At 45.8% G+C, this 19744-nt stretch overlaps 1 protein-coding gene and 1 long non-coding RNA gene across 2 annotated transcripts in view; both read right to left on the bottom strand.

The window, feature by feature from the left end:
• Positions 1-7623, bottom strand: part of Ddx1 (DEAD (Asp-Glu-Ala-Asp) box helicase 1) — a 31650-nt gene extending 24027 nt beyond the window's left edge. The window contains exons 1-6 of the mRNA XM_005404443.2: positions 7518-7623; positions 5090-5141; positions 4755-4818; positions 3914-3943; positions 2925-3021; positions 366-413 (exon numbers count right to left, since the gene is read on the bottom strand). Coding sequence (XP_005404500.1) covers positions 366-413; positions 2925-3021; positions 3914-3943; positions 4755-4818; positions 5090-5141; positions 7518-7533 — 307 coding nt within the window. The 5' untranslated portion in view covers positions 7534-7623. The remainder of the gene's footprint in view (positions 1-365; positions 414-2924; positions 3022-3913; positions 3944-4754; positions 4819-5089; positions 5142-7517) is intronic.
• Positions 7624-19367: 11744 nt separating this feature from the next.
• Positions 19368-19744, bottom strand: part of LOC102011013 — a 664-nt gene continuing 287 nt past the window's right edge. Inside the window, exon 2 of the long non-coding RNA XR_263991.1 lies at positions 19368-19710. This is a non-coding gene — a long non-coding RNA (uncharacterized LOC102011013). The remainder of the gene's footprint in view (positions 19711-19744) is intronic.

Raw genomic sequence — 19744 nt, 5'->3', positions numbered from 1 at the left:
TGAGACCCTGTCTCAAAAAGACAAAAAGACAAATAAATAAGTAAATTTTAAAAATTAAAAGTCAATTTTATATTGTATCAGATGGCTCATCCATGTACAGCACCCTTTACTGAATAAATCATCTTCTTCCCATGGAAATGAACACGCTTTTTCCTACATACTAATTATTCATAAGTACTTAGACTGGTTTCCATTATACCCCACTATTCCTATACATTACTACGCTGTTTAATGACACAGTGACTGTATGATGACACCTGGTGAATTAAATCATCTACTATACTTTTTCATCACTTTCTTGGTATGCTTACATTTTTAAAAAAAGTATCTGAATTACAAATGAGCTGGGAAACCAATCTACTTACCAAAAGCAGAGCCTCTATCATATGGGTTCATCTGCCATTTGTTGAGTACTAGACAAATTAAAATAAGGAAAGTTACCCAGAACATATGAAATTAAAAATGCTCTATAAAAATGAAAGCCAGTATACTTTAACCCCTGTAGATTCAATATGGTTTCACACATTACTTAGAATATACACGTAAAGTGGTGCTAGCTGGGCGTGGTGGCGCATGCCTGTAATCCCAGTATTTGGGAGGCTGAGGCAGGAGGATCATTGCAAGTTTGAGACCAGCCTAGGCTACAAAGTGAGCTCAAGGCCAACCTGACTACATAGTGAAACCCTGTCTCAAAAAGACAAAAAAAAAAAAGTATAAAGTGGTACTACTTAGATTAAAAGTAAAACTGGAAAACTGAGACTAAAACGTCAGGAACACAAGCACTGGCCTATCTGGAAGGGAGCTTCCTCTGCACTCCCTCAGTGTGCTCGGTAGATGACAGGCACCTCCCTTCTCAGGCACTGACAGGACCACCAGGTCACCATGCAAGCTGAGTTAACCACAATGGAAAAACAGATCAGCATTTCAAAGCCGAATCAATGACCTCGATCATTATGAAAGGGATCACTATGAAAGCAAAGCAACTCCTCTTTCACCTTCATTCAGCACCTTATTCAACAGTCACACATTTTTTTCTCCTAACTTCCTGGCACGGGCATTTTCCCTTTCTGAGGCATCTTGACGGTATGGATAATCACAGAACCGAAGCACGTTAAGAGAACCCTATATGTTTTTGAGCTCTACTTCCCATTCAAGGTAGAAATCCTCTCTAGCTCATCTCTGGCCCAGAAATACCAGAAGTAACTTTCCTGAGGTTCTCCCTCCTGCCACTGGCCCCATCGAGCTAGTAGGTGGTGCGCTGAACAGAAGTCTTCATCTACGTCACTTCTGACTGGTTCTCTTCCTAATGTCTAGCAATTATTTTCTTTACAGACCTCTTCAGCAAGTCAACAGTTGTGCTATCTCCCTGTACTTCTTTTCCATCTTATGAATTTATTCTTCAGAAAGCATGTTTTTCACAACTGTCACCACCCTTTAAAAGCATTCCCTTTCATCACCAGCTCTGTAACTCACGGCAAATAGTTACAAATTCTGAAACTATCTTAGAATAGTCCAAGTCTGACTATTCAGGTAATGAACACTTTTTCCTGCTCCTACATATCAATTACTCGTAAGTACTTAGACTGATTTCCATTACATCCCACTATTCCTATGCATTACTGCGCGGTTTAATGACACAGTGACTGTATGCTGACACCTGGTGAGTTAAATCATTTACTATACTTTTTCATCACTTTCTTGGTATTCTTACTTTTTTTTTTTTTTTTTTTTGAGACAGGTTCTCGCTATGCAGTTCAGGATGGCCTTGAGCTCACTTTATAGCCCAGGCTGGTCTCAAACTCGCAATGATCCTCCTGCCTCAGCCTCCCGAGTGCTGGGATTACAGGTGTGCGTCACCACGCCCAGCCCAGTATTCTTATATTTACCATTGCAATTACCTCACAATTCATTCACAAGTAAGTTCACTCTATGAACCATGTAACATTTTGAAACAACTGGCAACAAGTGTAGGTCCACTCTAAACCTATCTTGTCACAGTCCTGGGATACATTGTGTTAAAATGTAGCAAAACCACAGATTAAGACAGACTAAGGATGGAATTTAGGAATCATTTTAACAAAAGCAACATAGTTTAAAAATGAAGACTCTGAAGTAAGACTGTTCATGGTAGAGACAGTACCCGGGACCTACTAAAAGGACCAATCTCTTTGTAGATAAACTGAGGGGTTGGGGATATAGCTGAGCAGCACAGCACCTGTCTGGCAAGTGAGTTTGATTCCTGGCATCAAAAAAAAAAAAAAAAAAAGCTGTGCATGGTGGTGCACACCTGTAATCTCAGCACTTGGGAGGCTGAGGCAGGAGAATCACTGGGAGTTCAAGACCAGCCTGGGCTACAAAGTAAGCTCAAGGCCAGCCTGAACTGCACAGCAAGACCCTGTCTCAAAAATAAAATAAAATAAAATAAAATAAAATAAAACAAAATAAAATAAAATAAAAATAAATTGAAAATAAGAAACTGACTCTATAATCTACAATGTACTTTTAACTTTGCAGGCACTTCTTTGTTACCTTAAGAGGAAAAAGCCTTTCATCTGTGTAAGGGCAACATACTACTTCCCATCATTATGGGTTTTTACTCTATAAATTATTTGCAAAATCCTTTCTTAATACTTTTACAAAATGATGTGCCAATTTATCTCTATTAGGTGCAAAGCATCACAGCTAAAGAAAACACTAAAATAAGTATCATTTTTAAAATGCCAGTGTTTCCTCAAAGGGAGACGACCCCTATTTTAGGGATCACCAGTTCTCAACATTTGATATCCCTGGGCCCAGGGCACTAAATCCCATGCCACCCCCCTAGATACAGGCAAGGGAAAGGGTTACCCAAATCTCACCTTTCCAAATGCCAGGAATGAGAACAACTGATGTATACAAAGGAAACACCAATTTAGAAAAATTACCTGAAGCACCAGTTTTTATTGTTGTTTTTCCTTTTTTGCCTTCCTGTTGGTCTTTCAGAGTTTCATAAACTATCTGGATAACTGGAATACTGAACGCCTATCAGAAAAGTTCTCTGTGTTAGTATTCAGTTATTAAGGAAGTTAAGAATAATTACAGCCAGGCATGGTGGTACACACCTGTAATCCCAAGACTTGGGAAGCTGAGGCAGGATGACTGCCGTAAGTTCGAGACCAGCCTGGACTACATAGTGAGCTCAAGGTCAGCCTGAACTACATAGTGAGACCCTGTCTCAAAAACTCCCCAATAAATAAATAAATAAATAATAAAATAAAATCATTGTCATCATCATCACTATTATAAATGACATGAGTCAGGTACACATATTGGAGAATCCCATATCCCCCAGACTGCTGCTCCAAAGTCATTTGCCCAAATCCAAAATACCAGTAAGATCACAGTGAACTGACGGAGGGACACAGGTGCTGACAGCTGGAAACAAACAATGAGATCTGCAGCATGAACACAGAGCCACGTGATGCGTGCCTGTCATCCTAGTACTTGGGAGGCTGAGGCAGGAGGATCACTGTGAGGCTGAGCCTACCCTGGACAACACAGTGAATTCAAGCCCAGCCAGGACTACACACTGAGACCATGTCTCAAAAAAAAAAAAACATTAACCCAAAGAAGAAAAATCAACTGTTTCTCTACATTATGCTAACAGTATATCAACTTCTGTGTGCAATCTTTGTTACAAGAGATGCTCATTAAAATTCTTAAATGAGGATAAACCCTAGTGTACTGTAACTCTCCACCCTCTTTTGTAGATCTTCAGTTTGCTGACAACAAAGATACCACTCTTGATGGCAAATCATCTACTTCCTATGGTTGTCTTCCTAATATTTCACAGGAAAACCTACTGTTCAAAGACACTGTGAAACTCAGCCCTTACAGAACCCCTTCATTTGAATGGACGGAGATTCCTACTCACCCCAGTTTTCCCACTTCCTGTTTCTGCAGCCTGAAAGGGGGAAAGAGGAGGTATTACAGTGTGTCGGCTAAAGAGATCAAACTAACACAGCTTGCAGAAACCTCCAATACCTGACCAGACTCCTGCCATCTTGCCACCCCGCCTGGTCCTGAAGCACCTGTTCACTCCTCTCCTCCTCCTCGCCTCCGTGCAAACAAGCCTCATCTTCTCATCTGGATGCAGGAATCTTCCCAATACCACCACCCCACACAGCCAGGCAGCACTCTGCCTCCCAGTCAGCCTTCACACCGGTACAGCTAACCCCAAACGTTCTCGCTGCCCACAAACATCCACATTCTGTACCATGATACCCGAGAAGAGCCCAAATTATCTGACCCACTTGACACTGCCATTTTATCAGAGGTCACACCTCCCCCCTAGAGATGCGCGTTTTGTGCTGCTGACTGCAGAAGTCCAGGGTCACACTCCACATTCTCCTGTTCACTCCTCTCCCACCGTCCCATGCCCCAAACAGTCCCTGACATCCCTCAAGCTGAAGGAGAACCGGGACCCACCCAAGCCCTGCAGTGCCAGGCACCGCACAACAAGGTCTCTATTCTGTACGTCCACTGTCTACTTGGCTTATGCTTCTCAAGGGCAAAGACCATATCTTCTTCACCTCTGTACCTACAGCTTCTCCCCAGTATTTTGGGTATAGCATGTACAATGAACACTGGTGAATAAATAAAATCAATTTGAAAAAAAATCATTATTAAGCACAGGGAGTTGTAAAGTGGGTTACAGATACCAAGCCTTAGAGTCATGCAGCCCCAGCTCCCAAGCACCCTGCCTGTCAACATACCATGAGCACATCACCCCCTCCTAGGATCAGCGGGATTGACTCCGCCTGGATATCCGTGGGGAGACTAGGAGAGTCACATCGGAAGGGCTTTGTTAGTTAGCACATAAAACCATTTAGGCTAACTCAGTCATGTTAAACTGTAAATTTAGAATAGAATTTCATTTAGTAAATACAATTTTTTTAACCTAGAAATATGTCAAAATTACAGAGGAAACACTCCATAGGGTAAAGTCACCAGAAAAGCTGAATTTCACTTACTCCACTATACCAACAACATGACATACTGTTTAAATCATAAAACATCCTTGGAAATGGGCATTTTTCTTTGTACTTACAGCCAATCCATCTCTTCCACAGCCTGGGCAATCTCAGGCATTACACCCATTTCTGCAAAGAAAAAGCAATTTTAAAAACTCACCATAAGTCACACTGCTCTTAAAATGACTTTCACAAGCCAGGCATGGTGGCACTGGTTATCCTGGTACTTGAGAGGCTGAGGCAGGAGGATCACAGAGAGCTCAAGGCCAGCCTGAACTAGTGAGAGCCTGCCTTGAAGAAAAAAAAAATGACTGACAGATGGGGGGGGACTGAGATACAATGCACCTACTGTGTGTGGTAATGCTCAAAGGGTTTAAACTTCACCACCAGGCTTAAATTCAAATTCAAACTCTCACTTACTAGCAAGTAACTTTGGATAAGGCCATAAATCTGGTTTTTTTCTACACAAAACTACCTCCTAGATACATAGATTACTCTTAATAATATAATAATGCATCTGGCACGTAGTTGTCACTCAACACATACTGGCCCCCAGCACTTGTACACCTGTTACAGAACTAGAGAAAATCTACCTGGGTCAGGGTTCCAGATCAGCATTTCAGTTATTCCACTTGTGGTAATGCAGCAGGTAAGTGACCTGGCCCTTCCAAGACCACAGAAATAATCTCAAAGATCTCAGAAAAATGAACAGTCCACATTTGCTGGTGGCTGTAATCAAAATTCTAGTTAACCAAAGGAGAAGCTAGTAGTAAAAACTTAAACAAGTGAAAGTGTCAGGGGGAGATGTGCATTTTTTTTTCACTGCACATACATTTAAATAATTTGACCTGCAGGCCAGGTCTAAATGGACTGATTGTTCCAGAGTGGGTTTTATAATTTTCTTTGTCAAAGGAACCGGAAAGGGTAGTTGTACACAGATTAGTTAACTGCATTATTTAAATTTCCCTTCCAAAGAATTGATTTTTACTTTAAATCTGCATTTATACAGTTTTCATTACTGTTATTGTTTACAAGAGTATATCCTTATAAAAATGAAAAATACTCAAATATTACCAAGCCCTAGAAATTTTCTAATTCTTCTGTTTGTGAAAAGGCACAAAGCAATTCTACAAAATGAATATATGTTTTGCAAAAGTAAATCTTCTTGCGTGAAGTGAGCTGAACCATTTTCAAAAAAGAAAGCTCTTCTACCTCTAAAATACCCCCAAGAAAATCTACAGATAGAGAATCAAAGCTTAAAGTGGGTGAAGGAGGCAGATTTTTCTAAGGGTTAGCTCTATTATAGTCTAACTGCATTCTTCCTAAAATGAGAATTGTTTTTTTAAAGGGGGTACGGTCTTAAGTAAGCTGCAAACAGAATACTGTGAGCTGAAGCTGCCTGAAAAAATTGTTGTATTACAAACAGCAACCATGGATTTCTTTCAGCAAATTCCACACTGTGGTCAGGTGCTCTACATGTTTTCTTCGAAATGATGTCTCTTCTTTAGTACAACATTTTTGATAGTTAAGGGAAAAACAGTTCATGTTCTTCACTTCTTCCTTTGTCCCCATTTCATGAAATCACACTCTTCTTCCAGTCCTAACATTCCTGAAATTCGTGCATGACTCCCAAACACTGGAATCTATAAAATAATTTCCAACTACTCTATGGATGTTGGCTCTCAAAGTGTTTTAGGTGTAAGATAAGAGATGGAAACCAGCAACAGTCAGTCGGAGTAGATTTTCGCATGGCTCTTTTTTTCTAATAACGGAAGCGCTCTGGAATGACTAGATATGGAATTTCTAACATTCTTACAGGGGAAAACTGAAAAACATTCAACAGCATAGCACCTGAGTCATCTTAACAAGTTAAGTATATTGAAAGAGTCGGCCTAACTTGGTATGACTACATAAACGTATATCATTTAGTACATTTCAGCCGAGGGAAGCTATGTAAACGTGGTAAAGGGAAAACAACGTCAACGGCACATGCCACATCAAATCCTGTTTGCAACGAAGAAGGCGATCATACCGCAGATAATCTCTTCGCAAAAGGCTGGAAGCGCGCGAAGCGAAAACGCTTTCCCTTGGCTTCCCCAGCCGACGCTCACGGGCGTGGGGCGCTCTATGGACCCGGGGGGGCTCGCGGCGGGCCCAGACCCTGCACACAGCCGGACGTCCCAGTCCCACCCTGCCCTCCCACGCATGGCCGGAGACGCCACGGCCCAGGACACGAGATGCGGGGGCTGCAGAGGCCTGGGCCGCTACAGACTCGGCCCACGCCGCCGCCCGAGCCGCGGGAGCGCGCTGGCGAGGAAGAGGCTCCGAGAGCAGCTGGAGAGGACCGCGGCGCCCAGCGTTGGAGGGGAACGCGGCGCGGGTTCTCTGGAGGCTGCAGGGGACAACGCCCTCCGGTCGGCTGGGCCCCCAAATCCTCCCACCAGCCGCCCCCGGGGGCAGATGAGTAGCGACCGTTCCCGCCGCCCCCAGCGTCCGCCAACGCACCGGAGAAGGCCGCCATGTTCGCACCGTCCTCGCGGCTCCACTACGCACTCCCTTTGTCCACGCTGACGCGCCGTAGCGGTGCAGCGCGCACTTCCGGCCCTCGGCCTTCCGGGTTCCGAGTCCCGGCAGGAACTGGACCTCGGGAGAAAGGTACTGATTGAGGCAAGAAAAAAAACCCACAGGCCAGCTGCGCGCATGCTCCTGTCCGCCTCTGACGTCACCCCCTCCCACCTACCCCCCATCCGCCCTCCTCCGCACCCCCGCAACTCAGCTTCTTGCTGCGGGGCCCTTTGTAAGAGGCCTGGGTAGGTCGCTGTTAACCATCCGAAAGTTCATATTTTCTTAGCGCACGTTGCGTGTCATCAGCATCGTTTTTCCTTACATAGGAAAGCAGACGTGTGATGGTTAGGCTCAAACAGTGCCCTCACCCTCTTCCTGGGTCCTGGGCCGCTTGCACCTAGGGGCAGTGGTCCTGACCTGAGAACCGGCTGAATTTATTGCCCAGGAGCTAAGAGTAGTGACTGCCCAGCTCCCCGAGGTGTTAAATATTTTTGATAGAAATAACTAGTGATGTAGGTCTCCTTCCCTTCTTCAACGGTGATGTAGAATTGATAACTTTGAGAAGATGGAAAATGCAAACAAATAATGAGTCCTCCCACTACTCGCTGTCAGGTAGGTGTTAAAATCTTCAGATGTGCCCGCGAAGATCAGGAAAATATTAGGTACTTATCTAATGCCACAGACCTACTAAATGAAAACCAAGGATCTGGGCCTGATCCGCCTGACTCTGAAGCCCATTAAGTACTGTGTAGTTTGACCCAGAATATCATGGAGAAAGTGAAATCTTCGGCAAGATAGGGTCAGAAATGCAAATCTGAGAGCCATACTCACTAGCTTGTGATTCTCTCTGCTGTGTGGTCTCAAGGCATGAAACTCCTTGGGGCTTTAGTTTACTCTCTAAAACATGGTATTCTCTTGGGATTGTTAAGAACTTTAACTAAAACATACAAGGTTCCCAAAACTGACGTGGTAACAGCACCTAAGTGTTATCCCTGTCGTTAGCGTTGCAATGTAACAGGAGTCATCTGAAACTGGAGGCCAAGGTCTGCAGGTTCACAAAGCTGTCATCAGTTAGCAGGGGCTTTAGTGCTTTTTTTTTTTTTTTGGTAACAGAAGTCATACTCAGGACCTCATGCTTGCCAGGGAGGTGCTATGTTGCTGAGCTAGTTCCCTAGCCCCAGTGGAAGCAGACAAACAAGGCATAAACCATCCTTTATTTTTTAATTTTATTGTATTTATTATCAGGATGATAGTATCCCTTAGTTGTTGCAGACTGATCAGGCCCCCAGTCTCCCAAACGAGTGGACAGTAAAGGCTTACATAAAAGAAACAAATGAAATGATTTCAGAGCTCCAGGAGGATCCAAATCCCTCTCATACAATTCGAGATTTTCTGGGGTTGAAGACAAAGAACTTCTCTAGGCAGCATTTATTTATTATGTTATCAAACAAAGAAGGGGAATACTGAAGAAAATGCAGGAATCTGGGTAGGACTTGGGAATCCCTTAAAGGACTTCTCCAAGTAATACGTTATGTTAATTTAGGAGAACTGCATTATCTCCTGGAAGGCCTTCACCAAAGAAGTGAGATGCTGCAGCTACAGTCTTTATCTAGTTAATTGAGGTTGGAGCCAGGTGTCCTTAGCTGTGGCTTGTCTTGTCCTTTGAGGCACCAAGACTTCACCTGCCATTATAGGCTGACATCTCCAGACAAGAGGTCTAGGTCTTGAGCAGACTTACAAGTAAACATGAAAAGCCAATTGGCTAATATAAATCCTGCTCAGAGACACTTCGTAGGGGTCTCTGTCAATTTTTTTTTTTTTTGTGGGTACTGGGACTCGAACTCAGGACCTTACACTTGCCAGACAGACCCTGTGCCACTGAGCTATATCCCTGGCCAACTTTAATGATAGTGGAAATTAGAACTGAGGTGATAGACAGAAGAGTAAAGAAAAAAACTTTAATTGGAAAGTAAAAAATTAAAAGGGAGCACAACTCTGACAAAGATCAAGCTGATTCCCTTACCAAAGAAGAAGTAAGAGAAGGTAGGAAAAGGGCCTCAGCCTGAAGCAGTTCAGGGACACAGGTCTGAGGAGCCCCGGGCTGGCTCTGGTCAGTCATCTCAGTCCTGCTTGGTAGCTCCAGAGGCACCTTCCAGACTTGAAGGCAGTTCAGTTCCAAGAGATGTCGTTTGGGCCTGTCTCAGTCAGGTGAGGTTGTGCTGGAATGCAGATGACCCAAGGTGTAGGACAATGGAGACAAGCCAAGAGATCCCGAGAGAGAGTTGCAGAAGTGCTGCCTACTTTTCTCTCTTACGTCATACTTTCCCATACTTTCCTCTCTCAGGGAGGAAAGTGATTTCCAGGGGCTGCTCAGAGAAGCTTGTGATCTCAGCAGTTGGAGAGAAAACTGTGCTGAGGCTCAACCACGCTTCCCACAGCCATGAGGGAAACATGTGACTCTTTCCACCAAGAGATTTAAAAAAGCCATGGGAGCGAAGTTGGAGCTTCTGTCTCAGGGAATGTTCCTGAGAGTGATCTGCAGGAGCCAAATGATTTAGCAGTCCCGTCCCCCCCCCCCCCCCCCGCCAACTATTGCTTGTGGAATTGTCTCCCACCTCCTGTGTGAGGCCATTTGGGTGCACCTCCAACACTCTGAGCACAGTGTGCCTGCAGAGGGTGGGAAGTGTCCTCAGAATCAGATCGTGCCCCAGGCAAGGGAAGCTGGGAAACACCAGCCCGCCAACTGTCCTTCCATCCGCTCGGCTAGAGGAAGGTGCGGGCTAGAGGAAGGTGCGGCCGGGAAGGCTGGCCTCGCCCGCCCACCACAGCCTTCTGGCTGGGAGCAGGCGGGGTCAGAGACACGCTATACCTCAATGAGCTCTGTCAATCTTCATTATATTAGACTCCAATTCCCTACAGAAACTGCTGTATCTGCTGAGAGGAACCAGACAGCTTTTCCTTAGCTGAGAATAAAAAGAAGCTCCGGAAGATGCCTTGACACCTGGGAGCCACGGTCCTCACCGGTAATCCCCCAGCACTCTGGGAGGCTGAAGCAGGAAGACTGAAAGTTGAAGCCTGGCCTGGGCAATTTATTGACTTAGTGAGACCCTGTCTGAAAATAAAAAAGGGCTGGGGATGTAGCTCAGTCTTCTATAACAAAAGCAAACAACCACAAAAGGATGCCAGGGACTTCACTTACTTCAGAAAAAGAAATAAAAAATAACCCATAGCCACCATTTTAAGGCACTCAATAATAATTTCTGTCCACATTCAATTAAGTTCAGCTCCTGTAAAAATCACAAATCTATGTCTGTGTGTTTCTTACACTGCCTCAGTAGTGTGAATTGGAATCTGATGCACAGGGCCCCTCTCACTGGCAGGTGGTGTAAGGCCAGGGAGAGAAACACCAGACAGTCCCTTCCCCAGTCAGAGAATAAAGGGTGGTGACCTCTCAGGCCAGTGCTGCTGGCCCAGTCTCCTCAGAACAGGCTGATTGAACAGCTGCCACCTAACGAAGGTTTCTGGGGCCCCTGCCTGCCGCTAAAAGCCAGTGAAGTGGGAGGCAGGCACCAAGCTGCAGTCAGGCACGGAAGAGACTGCGCTGTGCTTCTGACACTCATAACCTGGGCCAAGGCGTGGTGGTCCAGACCTGTAATCCCAGCACTGAGTAGGCTGAGGTGGGAGGATCGCCAAGAGTTCATGGCCACCTTGAACTATCAAGTGAGACACAAACAAAAAACTCATAACCTGGGCTGGTCCCCAGCATTTGTTTCTTTGGCCTCACACTAGCCCCGTGTGTTATGTGAGTGAGTCTGGACCCCATCAGCTGTGCTCCCGTGGGCTTTTGCTGTAGTGCCTGCGACCGTGCTCGGCGCCCATGGGTCTCCTGTGCGCCTTCTCCTGCAGAGATGGTTTTGCAAAGACGGGCTGAGGGAAATGTCCCTCAGGTGCCAGGCGCTGCACAGAACGCAAGCCTTGTACGTGGCTCAGCTCAGCCCTGGGGCCACACACAGGCTCCAGTTTGTCCACCGGTGCTGCCATCCAGAACCCCTGGACTGTGTCATTTATAAAGGGCAGAAATCCATCCTCAGCGCCTCCTGAATGCTGTGCGGCCCACACGAATGGGTGGGCGGGCTCTTGATGCGGAACACCTGGGCTCTGCCTCCAAGACGAGATGTGGAGGGCTGCGTCCTCCCCGCCTGGCCAAAGATGGCACCGTGAAAAGCCAAATGCTGCGCAAAACCTTTTTTCTATGGACCTAATCCCAGTCGCAAGGGAGGGGTCATCACAGCGTAGCCACCATGTTAGGACCCCACCTGTGAACACTATCGCCTGAATTTTTTTTGTTATGAGGTGGTCTTACTGTATAGTCCAGGCTGACTTTGAACTCACAGGAGTCCTCCTGCCTCAGCCTCCTGAATGCTAGAATCACAAGTGTGTGCCACCATGCCCGGCTTAACACCCAAAACTTTGGAGAAGATAAATTCAAACATAGCAGCCCCTTCCCTTGCCTTTCTTTATAAGAGATTGAGAAGGAGAAGAGAAGGAGAAAGAGGAAGAGAGGAGGGGAAGGAGGAGGAAGAGGAAAGGGAGGAGGGGAAGAGGAAAAAGAAAAGCAAGTACCTTTCCAGGTGCCTTTGTAGGGGAAGGAGGCTCGAGACTCAGCTCTCCCTGGAGGGACGCAGTGCTCCCAGGTTGAGTCTGCGGGAATGTTCTTAAAAAGGGACCCATCTGGCCAGGCACAGTGGTGCCTGCCTGGAACCCCAGTACTCTGGGAGACCAAGGCAGCAGGGTTTAGAATTCAAGTCTTACCTCGGAGACTTGGGGAGACCTGTCTCACAATAAACATTTTTGAAGGGCTGGGGATGTAGCACAGTGCAAAGGCCCTGGGTTCCCAGCCCCTGCCTCCGGCCACCCCATGTGAGCCACTGTCCTTGCCACGCTTCCACCACACCTTCCTGCCTTGGGTCCAGTGATTGGACTGACACACGACCAGAGTAAATCTCCTTTAGTGTGGGTGTCGGGCATTTGTCCTGGCGAAGAGGACAGGGACCCGGAGCTACCACACACCCCTGCTTCCCTCACCCATGCCGATTTTGTCCAGGTAGCAATCCCTGCACATCAGGAACCCAGGAGTTTATCTCACACCCTCAGGGATGAATTCGCTGTCTCTGCACCGGCCGTGGTTCCTGTTTGATGGGCTGGTGAACCTCTCCACGTTTTTCACAATTACTGACTCCGGCAGGCAGCAGTGTGAGGTGAGGTGGTGCTGGTCTAACCCTCCTCATCTCCCTGCACTTCCTACAGCTCTCCGCACTGTCAACTGTCATTGAATTTTATGCTTTTGTCAAAATGAGCTGTCAGAATCCGCTCCAGATCTATTAGAATGCAACATCATTCTCGCTGGCCCGGCATTCACCTTATGGCAAGGGACTAGGGGGGATCTGGCAAACTCATAAATCCAGAGAGCTATAAACCTGTGTCCCCCGAAGAAGTGGCTGTAAACGCCTTCACTCCAGATATACGGAGGGAGAAGACAAAGACGCCTACAGGCCTCTCCGTGGTCGGACTGTAAAGCAGAAGAGCGATCTCACTGCTCTCGGGCTCCTTACAAGCCAGCAGGGCCAGGGCAGGATTTTTGGCTGGGTGCCCCTCAGCGGTAGGCACGAGCGTGGCTCTCCCTCAGTGCAGGCCACTGCCAGGGTTCCTCAGGCCCAGTGAGTGATGCTGGTAATTCCTGGAAAATGGAGCTGCACTTAGAGAAGGAGCAGGGGAACACGGCCTGGGGGATGAGTGTGTGAGGACAGACCATGCACCCAGCAAATAAAATCAGTCACCCATCGGCCAGGGCGTCTGAGTTCCACTGCTTCAGCACAGACCACGACACATCTACACTTCCATCTGTGATGCTGGTCAACCACAGGCTTCTCATGAGCAAGGCTGGTTTGTGGCCAGGTGTGGTGGCGCACACCTGTGAGCCCAGCACTCTGGGAGGCTGAGGCAGGAGGACTGCAAGTTTGAGCCCAGCCTGGGGAATTTAGCAACTTAGCAAAACGGTGTCTCAGAATAAAAGAAAGGGCTGGGATGTAGCTCTGTGCAAAGGCCCTGGGTTCAATCTCCCATACCACACAACAAAACCAAAACCCCACCCAACCAAACCAAACTGAACAGGTCAGAATAGGGCCTGTGATTATATTTTAGCAGGGTGAAACAACACAATTTGCTATATTTAAAAGGGGGTACATAGTAAAAAGAATGTTCCAGAAGTCTTTAAAGTGCCTGGAGACAATAATTCTAAATATACAAGTTTATATTACCTGGTGCCTACACTGTTACAATAAAAATGGGAATTTTGAAGGATGCTTCAATGCAGCTCTAAATAATGGCTGCCTAATAAATGACTCCCAAATTCGACAGCTAAAAACATCCTTTCATGCTGGGCATGGTGGCAAATGCCTGTAACCCCAGCACTCTGAAAGGCTGAGGAAGGAGGGGCTCAAGTTGGGGCTCAGCCTGGGCAGCTTAGCAAATTACTGAGACCCTATCTAGAAATGAAAAGTAGAAATGGCTGAGGGTGTAGCTCGGTGTGAAGGCACTGGGTTCGATCCCCAGTACTGCCAAAAAAAGGACGTTTATTTTGCTCCTAGATGCAGAGGCTGTGAGAGAGGACCAGGGCAGGGTACGGCAGTGTGGCCATCTCGTGCGCTGTGCGCTTGTGCTGGGAGGCCCCAAGGTGACAGGCTGGGGCCAGCAGAAGCTCCGGTCACCCGCATGCCACCAGCTGGGGCTGTCAGCCAGCAGTAGCCTCTCACGTGGCCTGGCTTTCACACATTGTGGCTGTAATTCAAATGTTAGTACCCCAAGTGCAAGGTGGCCTTTCACGACCAAATTTCAGAAGCCAAGCCGTGTCATCCCCTCCTGTGAGAGAGTCACTTCTACACATGATCTCTTGTATTCCAGACATGCTCCTCACCTTAGCTGTCTCCCCCATGGTCCGGAGCAGCTTAGTGAGGCCCCTTTTTACCAGTTGATTCTGAGACCTAAGGATCCCAAGCGACCAAGTGGAAAGTCTAGCATCCCATTCCATGCATCCTTGCTGTGCCTCCTGGTAATCATCCCTCCCCTGAAGCGAGACTGCTATGCTAGGAGAATGCACAACTGTAAGCAAGGACAGAGGCAGTAACTTGGCCAGCAGGTGACAAGTGTTGTAGTACCTCTTCTTTGTGTACCCCCAATTGATTTCAGGACTCACAAATCACGGCCACGAGAGAAACAGTACCACAGGCCAGACGGTGATTGTCAGCCTGTGGTCACCTTGGGAAACCCACTCCGTTACAAGTTATGTATTAAGTCAGCTAGCCTGGAAGTCACATCTGCCTTGGGAAGAAATGGAAAGGTAAACTGAGGTCTGGGCATGAACAGCAGTGCTGGCTTCCCTGAAAGTAAGACCTAAGAAGAAGCGAATCAGCCTTGAAAAACTAGAAATCCAAGGCGCCAGCCCAGCAGCCAGTCCTTACCTGCCTTACGAGCAGCCACCACGCCAGGGAGCAGTGAGGCGCACGCTGCTGCAGGACCTGGCCACCACTGTGGCAATGACCAGCGCTTATTTTCCCGTTAGGTCTTATTTTTGGGGAAACAGTGTTAGCAATTTCCACAAGGAATCTTGGATACCTTCACCAGGTCCCTTTATTTTCTGTCTGCCTATCAATACCTACTGAGTAACTCCTACGTGTGGAAGCCTGGGGTAGTGCTGAGGGTATGGGTAGAAATAAGACACTCTTTGCTTTCAATGTAACCTGCATTTTCACCTGAGATAAAATGTAAACACATTATTTTAATGTAAAGCAGAAATGTAATGGTAGCAATGCAGTGAGAGTGGCATGGGAATTCTGCCAGCTGAGCCAGGCTGGAAGCGAAAAGGAAGAGGCTTTTTTTGGGAGATGAGATATAAATATATATGAATGTTTTTGGTGGCACTAGGGATTGAAGCCAAGGCATTCACACTGAGCTACACCCCCAGCCCTTTATTGATTATGTTGAGGTGGAGTATCGCTAAGTTGCTACGTTCAAGCCCAACCCAGGCAATTGAGGAAGACCTTGCCTCAAACAATTTTTTAAAAATAGCTGAGTTTGTAGCTCAGTGCTAAGTCCCTGGTTTCAACCCCCAGGGTTGAAAAAATTTATCATGTAAATATCCAAAGGAAAAGCAAACTTTGTCAAGAGAAAGATGACTCATGCTTTCAAGGCTCGTTCCTAGTTTTCATTCTGTAAGAGCTGTCTGAAGTTGGAGGCTCCTGCCGGGTGTGGTGGTGCACACCTGGAATCCCAGCGCTCGGGAGGCTGAGGCAGGAGGATCGTTGCAAGTTCGAGACCAGCCTGGGCTACAAAGTGAGTTCAAGGCCAGCCAGAACTGTACAGAGAGACTCTGTCTCAAAAAGACAAAAAAAAAAAAAAAAAAGTTGGAGGCTCCAGGTGGAGGGGATATGGGCCTGGGGCTCCCCAGTGTGGCTGCTCCTCCCTCAGAGCCTCCCTTCCCTCACTCCCACTCCAGTGCCCTGTTCTGAGCTTCAAGGCCTTCTGGAAACCTTTAATGCACACCCTCCACCCAGATTCAAGGGGAGGAAAGATAAGCTCTGCCTGCTTCCCTACTACAAGGGAATTAAAGGCCTGTGTATCAGTTGCTTTTTAGTTCCCAAGGCAAAATCCCCAACAACTGCAACTTAAAAAAGGACGGATTCATTTTGACTCATGGTTTTAGAGAGTTTAATCCATGGCCAGCTGCTCCAAGGCAGGAACATCATGGTGGAAGGTCTGGCAGAGAAAGGCTGCTTGCCTCATGGTGGCCAGGAAGCAGAGAGACCAAGGAGCCAGGGCACACCCCAGTGAGCACCTCTAACCAGGACTCCTAACAGCACGTTCAGCCATGAACGCATCCATGATGGATCCTCTGATGAGCACAGTGCCTTATGATCCATCACCTTCCATGCACATGAGATTCTGGGGGGACATTTTTATTTACCCTTAATGCCTTCAAATTTCCTTTTGTTAATTAATTCAGGACATAGGTTGTGACATTTCTTTTAAAAAATCATTTATCTAATGTCTGTATCAGAGTATAACAATTTAAACTGAAAAATTTAAGAGCTTAACATCATACATATTTATAGATGTACGTATGTGTATACATATGTTTTTTGTTTTTTTGAGACAGAGTATTGCTATGTAGTCCAGTTGGCCTTGAACAGGATCCCAATGTAGCTCACACTGTACTTGAACTCATAATCCTCCTGCCTTAGCCTGTGATTACAAGCTGTGAGCCACTACACCCAGTTTAGGTATATATTCTTATTTGTAGAGGAACCTAAAGTAATAAAGAATTCAATAGGAAATAGTTCACTGCATGAAATTCCATGGAAGAGCAAAACTATTTTTATTGAGGGATGTTTAATAATCTCATTTTAATGGTTTTTAATCTTCATGTTTAATTTAGCTTCGTCACATAGCAGCTGTTTGGTTCTGAGGTTTTTAAGAACTTCAGTGGTTTCAGCTATTTCGCTTTATCAGAACACATTATTAGTCCTCAGCTTCATGGAATCCTTGCTCTTTTGGTTCATATTTTCTCTGTAGCTTTTTATTAGTGGAAAGTCAGTGATAAACTGAAGAACTTTACGATTATTTTACTTCAAAAGCAGGAAAGAATCATGCAATAGCATGATTCTGTCTCAAAAATGAATAAATAAATAAAAAGCGCTGCGGGGCATGGTGGCGCATGCCTGTAATCCCAGCACTTGGGAGGCTGAGGCAGGAGGATCGTTGTGAGTTCAAGACCAGCCTGGGCTACAAATTGAACTCAAGGCCAGCCAGAACTGCATAGCGAGACCCTCTCTCAAAAAGACAAGAACAAAAAAAAGGGGCTGTAGGTGTTGTTCAGGGTAAAGGCCCTGGGTTCCATCCCCAATTCAGAGAAAGAAAGGGAGAGAGAGGCACAGAGAGGAAGAAGGAAGGAGGGAGAAGGGGAGATCACTCACAAATGACGGCCAAGCAGTATCTGAAGTGGTGATGATGAAGAATTTTCTGTGACTTAAAAAAAGAACAAAGCAGGGAAAATCGTATTGCAAATTTTTGAAATTACTCTTTATAAGACGAAGCAAAGTTGGAAGAGAGAAGTGTGTATGGAGCATAAATGCAGAGCTGTATTTGAGTGTTTTATCAGCTTAATGATTATATTACTATTTTATTCCAATGGAAGAATTTTCTCTTTATCCTGCTTTATATTTGCTTATTTATTCTATCCTTCCCATGCCTCAAAGGAATAGTTTTCTTTATTTTCCTTATTCCATTCAATTTTTAGAAACTACATTTCATTCTCTTCTTCCTCCTCTTCCTCTTCTTTCTGGTTTTGTGAAACATGATCTCACCATTTTATTCAGCTGGCCTTGAATTCACTATGGAACCTGTGCTGGCCTGGAACTCATGGCGATCCTCCTGCCTCAGTCTCCTGAGTACTGGGATTACAGGTGTGTGTCACTACACCCGGCTTCTTTCTTTTTTTTTTTTGGTACCAGGAATCGAACTCAGGACCTTGCACTTGCCAGGCAGGCACTTGTGCCACTAAACTATATCCATGGTCCTTCTTTCTTTTTAAAAACAAATATATACTATTAAATAATACACTGAGATATAAAAATGGGAAGTTCTTTCCAAGTCTGCAAAGATGGTCACACTGTTCAAGGGACTCCTCTCTCACAGTCTTGTCTGTGCCTGGTCAAACTGGAGATTTACCTGTTTCCAGTATCTTATTTTGAATTTTACACAGAAGTAAGTTGAGAGAATATTGTGCTAAGCACTCATGCATGGATGCTCATCAAATGCTCATACCCTTAAGATGGGCATTTACAGCGCCTCCTCTATTAATCATCTATTACATAAAATGTGTTTCCAGGGTAGCTTTTCCATTGCTGGCATGTGGCCATGGTCAGGTTACAAAGATAAGCCTCAGCTTCCTAACATCCATCTCTTTTTGGTTTTATTTTTATTTATTTATTTTTGAGATAGGGTCTTGCTACATAGTTCCACCAGGCCTTGAACTCACTATGTAGCCCAGGTTGGCCTCAAACTTGCAGCAGCAATCCTCCTGCCTCAGTCTCCCGAGTGCTGGAATGACAGGTGTGTGGTGTGTGTGGCACTACACCCAGCTCCTAGTATCTATCTTGCTATAGGTGGATGTATCCTACAGATAGATGGGGTCGGAAATTGACCCTTTCCTTGCAGCAGTGTAGAGCAGTGCAGAGAAGGTACAGTAAAAAGCTTAGTATAGCACTTGTAGCAAAGCAGGTTACATAAAAATGTTATCGATGATGATAACAACACAATCATTGTGTCAAACTGCCCATTCGTTTTTTTCAGACTGACTCCCTTCTTTTCTTTCTGGTACTGAGGCTTGACACTCAGGGATTCACACTGAGCCCAGCAATTTTTATTTTTATTTTGAGGCAGGCTCTTGTTATGTTGCTAAGATGCCCAACCTGGGTTGAACTTGCAATCCTTCTGCCTCAGCCTCTCAGAGGGATGGGAATACAGACCTGAGACACCATGCCCCCACATGTTTTCTTTGCTGACCCCCCTCCTTGAAATGCTCTCCCCAGACCTCCACTGGGGTCTCACAGGCGGCCCCTTCTCCAGGAAGTCCTTGTGGATGTCTGGTTCTCGCTGTCCTCTGCGAGTCTAATGCTTCCCTCCTCTGGTACCTATCATTCGCCGAATCTGTTGAACTGGATAATTATTTGGTGTTTTTTTTTTTTTTTTTTTTTTTTTTCCCTTAAAAAGTTACTGAGCTCTGTTACGCAAGTAATACACCAGCAACTCAGGGAGGGGAATTTTACTATTTCCGTTTTATTTTATTTTCTTTTTCTTTTTTTTTTTTTTTTCCGGTACGGGGAACCAAACTCACGACCTTGTGCTTGCCAGGCAAACACTGTGCCGCTGAGCTAAATCCCCAGCTCCACTATTTCCGTTTTAAAGAAGGGGCTGAGCCAGATGTGGTGCTGCAGGCCTGTGATGCCAGCGCAGCGGGAGACCGAGGCAGGAGGATCACAAGCTTGAGTCCAGTCTGGACAATTTAGCGGGACCCTGTCTTTAAAAAAAAAATAAAATAAAAGGGTTGGGGA

This window comes from Chinchilla lanigera, unplaced genomic scaffold (genome assembly GCF_000276665.1).
Source record: "Chinchilla lanigera isolate Chin_1 unplaced genomic scaffold, ChiLan1.0 scaffold00086, whole genome shotgun sequence".
NCBI classification, from domain to species: domain Eukaryota; kingdom Metazoa; phylum Chordata; class Mammalia; order Rodentia; family Chinchillidae; genus Chinchilla; species Chinchilla lanigera.
This window is presented reverse-complemented; position numbering and strand designations above follow the sequence as displayed.